General features: G+C 38.8%; 1 protein-coding gene across 4 annotated transcripts in view; it reads right to left on the bottom strand.

Moving 5' to 3' along the window:
• Positions 1-1,245: 1,245 nt before the first annotated feature.
• AZIN1 (antizyme inhibitor 1) overlaps positions 1,246-6,000 on the bottom strand; it is a 59,578-nt gene continuing 54,823 nt past the window's right edge. For 3 of the 4 annotated variants that reach the window (XM_038744675.1, XM_038744676.1, XM_038744674.1), the window contains 3 exons: positions 4,123-4,238; positions 3,813-4,027; positions 1,246-3,587 (listed from right to left, as the gene is read on the bottom strand). In XM_038744675.1, the coding sequence (XP_038600603.1) occupies positions 3,476-3,587; positions 3,813-4,027; positions 4,123-4,238 (443 nt within the window). In that variant the 3' untranslated portion in view covers positions 1,246-3,475. The remainder of the gene's footprint in view (positions 3,588-3,812; positions 4,028-4,122; positions 4,239-6,000) is intronic. The other variant, XM_038744677.1, reaches the window with a different exon arrangement.

The following is a 6,000-nucleotide window of genomic DNA, read 5'->3' as shown; positions in this document are numbered from 1 at the left end:
ATGGATCGGAACAAAGGGTTGGTGTGCATGGAAGCAAAATTGTTGATGCTTTTTGCTTTTTAGTGTTGAATACAAAATGGTAGGTACTTTGTGACTGAAGGGAAGTATTCTACATGCTTTTGTTTCTGTACTTTGAGACTAAGCATTTCCTGAGCTGAATTCTCCTGAAAAGGAGACCTGCTTATATTTGCAAACGAACTCAGAAGCCAATCTGGGGAGCTGTGCTGCATGCTGAAGTTTCTTCTATTTGCCTGCTGGATAAGATATATTAGTGTACTAATTCTGAATCATTCACTTTCTGTACAAAGAAAATGATCAACACCAGCTTAAAAATCTCCACTTTCCCCAAAGGACTCCTTTCTATAGCTTACATTAGTTAACACTGTAAAAGTAAGCAAAACTCTTGAGTGCCAATATTTACTGGCCTAGACATCACTTTAACGCCTCAGAATTAACGATTTAAAATGCACCCAATTTCTGAGTCCTGGCTAACTTGGATAAGCAAATGCAATTATTTTGAACAGAATGAAGATAGGGCACATGACTTGCCTATCAAAGGCAGAACCAGATCCAGGATGCTTTGTCTGGTCCCGATTCTGTAGATTCTCATAAGGCAAAAGATACAGTAAGATCTAACCCAGGCTTGGGAATAATTATAGATTTTTTTTAAGAAGTTATCAGTCAACGCTGTACAATCAACAATTAATGCCAGACAAGTAGAGAATGCTATTTGCCATGAATCCCAGCATTTAACTCAGATTAATGGTTCTTACATTGGACTAGGACCCCTACCACATTTACGATACTCATTTTAAACCAAAGAGTCCTAGGTAAGTCCAAAGTAATATATGAAAGTGAAATAAATGATTTTATTTGAGTGTTCTGTGGGGAATTACACCAAAGCAATCAGAACCATTTAGAGTCCAAGAGTTGGAACTAACTTTTCTGCAGGATAACTGGGATCCTTGATTCTCAGATATTTGAGTATTTCATTGGGAATAGAAGATATGATCTTAGTGGAACCTGTCTGTCTGGGAATTATGGCGTGTTTATTTTAAGCAGATGACTTGTATTTTCAAACCATAGGTCTGGTTCTTAATCCTGTTTATCTATTTTCTAATTGCTTGAATAAAATTATACCTGTCCCTTAGATGGTCCTGCCAAGCACTAATATTTATACCATTCTGGAACTTAAAACTCAAACTCTACTTACATTTGAAGACTTTAGAGTGGAAGGGTCTTGAGTCAGTGAGTAAAACTTTATCTGTGTATTCAGAATCACACACAGGTTACCATTACAGTTCAATTTACTATATAGAAATCATTCAGGTTTTTATATTTTCAGTTAAATTCTGGACTGAGATTACAATATTGTAAACAGAAAGGATAGTAACATTAATTCAGTACTTTTTAGCATAGCCAAATGAAATACATAGGTTCAAACTTCAATTGTTTTTAGGTCAAACAGTCTTCAAATACAATACAGACATTTCCTGAAGTTACTACCATTATCATTTACAAAATATTTGCAATCCTGGGTTCTGTTTCACATCCAACAGTTCTCCTAGAATCTTCGGAGCAAAACCAAGAAGAGATAGTGAAGCTCAGAAGATTCTAGGCCGTCTTTAAGGACTAAAAGCTGCAGTCTACACATTTGGTTGGTATTTTGGGCAGAAAATGATATTTAAAGAATTAGGGAAGCAAACCCTCACCTTCTCCAAATCCCAAGCAAGTTTTCTGGTAGTTTGAAACTTGTAGTTTTGCATAAGAAGCCACAACAACAGGTACATTTAGATGACATAACATGCCCAGGACTCTGGTTTTATTAGTAGTAGACTATCCAGCGGTAACAAGCATTCAAAATCTAATAGAAAAGCACTAAACATTTAGTGCTACTATTGGTTTCAAGGGTTTAAATTTAAGATTCATGATCAATCTCTTTCCACCCAAAAACCACAGGAGAAAATAACCCCTTCAGCTCTAAAGTGAATTACTAATCTCTCTGTATGAACTAAGATTTTCTGCCAATTGGCACCAATGTGATATGTTCACTTGGGTGGCAGAAATTCCAAAGCAGAGCACAAATAGGTCAGGAATAAAGAGCTTTGTTTTCTAATTCATTTCCGTTAGGCTTTGATTCTGGGTTCAAGGACTAAATATATCAACAGAGAACATTGCAAAATCCTGACTTTCAATACTGCCAGGTAGGTGAGTGACAAAAAGAACCACTATGTAACACGTGGAAGTCAAAAGCACAAATCATGAGGCTAATGGATGCAAGGTAACAAGAAATCAAATAGCTTTGATGCTTTCTTATCAATCAAGATAAAATTCAAAGTGTGCTTTCCTGCAATTTGTGTACTTAAAACATTCCGTGCAAAAACACCATCACTTCTGAAGATGGATGTAGCCCTTCTGTTTTAGATTTAGTGCTTTGCAGATTTATCTGCAAGTTAATTTTTTTTCTACCACTTCTGTTAAATATTTAAAAGAAACCACTTCAATTTCAAATAGTCAATTACAGACATAATTCATATATCTACTGCGGGGCAGAGAGAGTCTATGTGCATTCTATCTACACAAACAATTCATATTATTAGCCTTGTAGGTCTGACATTTTTGGTGTTAAAATTGTTAAAAGTAAATATATGTTTATTCAACACTGAATGTCAACTTTCCAGTAAAGAATCTGAACTTCACACTGACTTAAACTTATTTTACTTAAATTATTGAAGACTTAAATAATTGAAAAATTAATGTACTGCCAAACTAACCTTGAAATGGGCCAAAGAAAAATAGTTTTCAAAAACAGTCATTTACACATCTATTTCAAAACTACCTTTGCTAACTAGCCCCTTTCCCAAACTTTTAGCCTGAAAAAAAAAAACCCAGTAAAATCTACACAAAATTTTATTGCAATCATACAGGGGTTATGTCAGGTCAAATACAACAAATACTATGATGCAATTTTACATTTATTAAACTACAGTTCAAAGCACAAATTTACACATTCTAAATACACTAAACATATCTAATGAAGTCACACTGGTCTTCCACTGACATTTGATATATCTGGGCGAAAGACAATAACTTTACAAGACTTTCTAACAGGAATCCTTAGTATAAAAACTGCGAACTTGTATGTAAACTGTTTAATAGGGAACCCAAAGTGATGGGCTTCCATCTCCACTAAGTCATCCATTTTGTTGCATATTTTATTTTAAACGCTTAGGGGCTGGACAAACTGGAAAATTTTTAATCTGGACACCAATATCTAATTTCCCCCTCACCCCACTGAATTGTAGTTGTAAGCTGGTTTTGCCTGGTCCCGTTTAGCTCTCCCTAATTCATTTTTTTTTTTTCAAGTTTTACAGCATGAATAGAATTTGAGATTGTTCCATTTCTTCCATACTGGAATGTTGACCAGACAAGCTAGACTTGCAACTGCAGGTCTAAATGAAGCGTTAATGCCTGCTTAAGCTTCGGTAGGAAAGTTGTCATCTTGGGTCAGCTGAATGCAAGAAGGCACAAAGAAGAAGTTCTTCATCAATGTGTCAGAAGTTACTCCGGCATCTTGCATCTCATACCTACGATGGAAAAAGTCGATGAACCCAGAGACTGCTTGAGCTAAAGAAAATGATACCTCCCTCACCCTGCTTCAAAGATTTAACTCCCCAAAGCAAAAGAAAGCTTCAACTCTCTTCTGTTGCAAATGTCCACCGATCCAAGTGAATTTAGAACTGTTTTAGAGACTGAAAGCTCGCCCAAAACGCCCTCGCCTTGTGAAATACCAAAAAACAAGACCCCCTTACCAGTCGCTGAGTGACATCATATAGTAAATAGCCGGTCTCTGAAAATCGTTGAAAGTTGACTGTTCACGCACGGTGTCAGCTCCCATATTATCAAAGACCAGCCAATCTCCCACATTCAGCTCAGGAAGAAGACAACTTTCCACAATTTGATCAAGCTCATCACAGGATGGACCCCAAAGGCTGCTTGTAAACAGAGGCTCATCTTTCTTGTATTTCTGCAAGGACAATTCAGCGTAACGTGAGCTGATTCTTCAATACACAGAGATCACCGGAACACATTACCACTCTCAGAATTCCCAAGAAAATATACCTTGTGAACCTCCGGGACGGTATTCAAGCTTTCGGCCAATTTACTTGCGAAAGACCCATAGACACCATCATTCATGTAATACATAAAGGCTGGTTCACTGTTCCTGGTTTTCTCTACTGAAAGAAAAAAGGTTAAGTGCATGTTAACCCAGCAAGACTAAGACAGATACGGCAAAACAATGAATACAGGTTTAGGAAAGAAAGGTTAGGAAAAAAACATAGAGTTCACACACTAGCTGTTAATATTTGGTGATCTGCTTAGTATGATGTCAGACTCTCTCAAAAGCAGCCATTTCTTGTTTTGCTAGAGAAACTGGCTTACCCTATAAGCTTTGCTGGCTTTTCTTAAGGGTTTTATAATTACATACCAAGGAAGTCCTCAATGAACTGGGGAATTAATCTTCCTAATGGTGTACACTGTAACACTAACCTTTAGATTATAAACTCCTCGGGGACAGGGAATATGCCTACCGAATCTGTCGTACTGTATTCACCCAAGCGTTTAGCACTGTTCTTCACACAGCATGTGCTTAGTAAAGATCATTACTTGACTGATGGATTGAGAAGAGCAACATATTAGAGAAGCTGTGTGGCCTATTGGGTAAAGCATGGGCCTTGGGAGTCAGAAAGGACCTGGGTCCAAATCCCAGCTCTGCCACTTTTCTATTGTGTGACCATGGGCAAGTCATTTAACTTCTCTGTGCCTCACTTATGTCATCTGTAAAATGGGCATTAAGACTTGAGCCCCATGTGGGACATGGACTGTGTCCAACCTGATTAGCACTTAGTACAGTGCCTGGGACACAGATGAGAGCATAAATACATTTAAAAAAAAAAATCAACGCTTCAACTTTCCTGCTTTTATTTCTTCTTCTCTAATTCATCGGAACTTCAAACTCCAAGATGATGATGATGAACCTTCTGATCCTCAAACAGATCCCCCTCACTTTTCACCTCTGTTCATCTCTTGCTTCACCCCACCTCAGTCACACATTAGATCTTCTCTCAAACCTCACAAATTCTTAATCTGCCACTATCAGCCACAATCCATTAACCTGCCTCTTCACCCCCTCTCCCAAGGTGATCTCCATAATCTGGACCCACTCCATCTGTCATCCCCCCAAATGTCACTCTTACTAGACTCCCAACAAAACCTCCCCTCCTTCAAGTCAGACCTTGCCACCACAACTTCCTAATCCCTCCACCATTCTCACCCCAAACCTGGATCACCCCCTCAAATCTGCTTCCTCTACTTCTGCACCCATGGAACTGAACATAGGCGGTGGAAATCCTGGCACTGGTTCAACCTCTCCCACTGAAAGTTCACTTTATAACATGCTGTCACAACTCTCTCACTATTCCTTCCTCTTTGGCCTCCACACCCACAGTCACCAATTTTTCCAAATCTTTAACTCCCTTCTGAAGCCCCCAGCTCCCCCACTGATCTCATCATTATCAATTTTACCAACAATCATGTATGAAACCCTCAAAGTCCACCACATTTCCTCATTCTTCTGCTTCCCCCCATTTTCTAGGGTCTCACTGTGTACTTACTGTGTACATCCAATCCAATCCACTCCATCTTTCTCAGCCTCTTTAACCTATCCCTGCTAAAAACACTTGTTTCCACACTCCACTCCCTCCCTGCTCTCTTCAACCTGACTGTTCCTTCCCTTCTGCCTTCAGATGTTCGCATCCTCCCAACTCTCAATCCTACAACACCCTCCACTTATTGCCCCTCCTACTTTTAAACCAGCTGCCTTCATTTCCTCTCCATCAACTCTCTTCTTGACCCACTACAAATCAGGTTTTGGACCCTTTCACTCCACTAAGACTAAAACAAAGCCACCAAAGACCTCCTTATATAGCCAAGGCCAAT

The sequence above is a fragment of the Tachyglossus aculeatus genome, chromosome 4, assembly GCF_015852505.1.
Source record: "Tachyglossus aculeatus isolate mTacAcu1 chromosome 4, mTacAcu1.pri, whole genome shotgun sequence".
Taxonomy (NCBI): Eukaryota; Metazoa; Chordata; class Mammalia; order Monotremata; family Tachyglossidae; genus Tachyglossus; species Tachyglossus aculeatus.
Note: the sequence above shows the minus strand (reverse complement) of the source record. Positions and strands in the feature narration are given on the sequence as shown.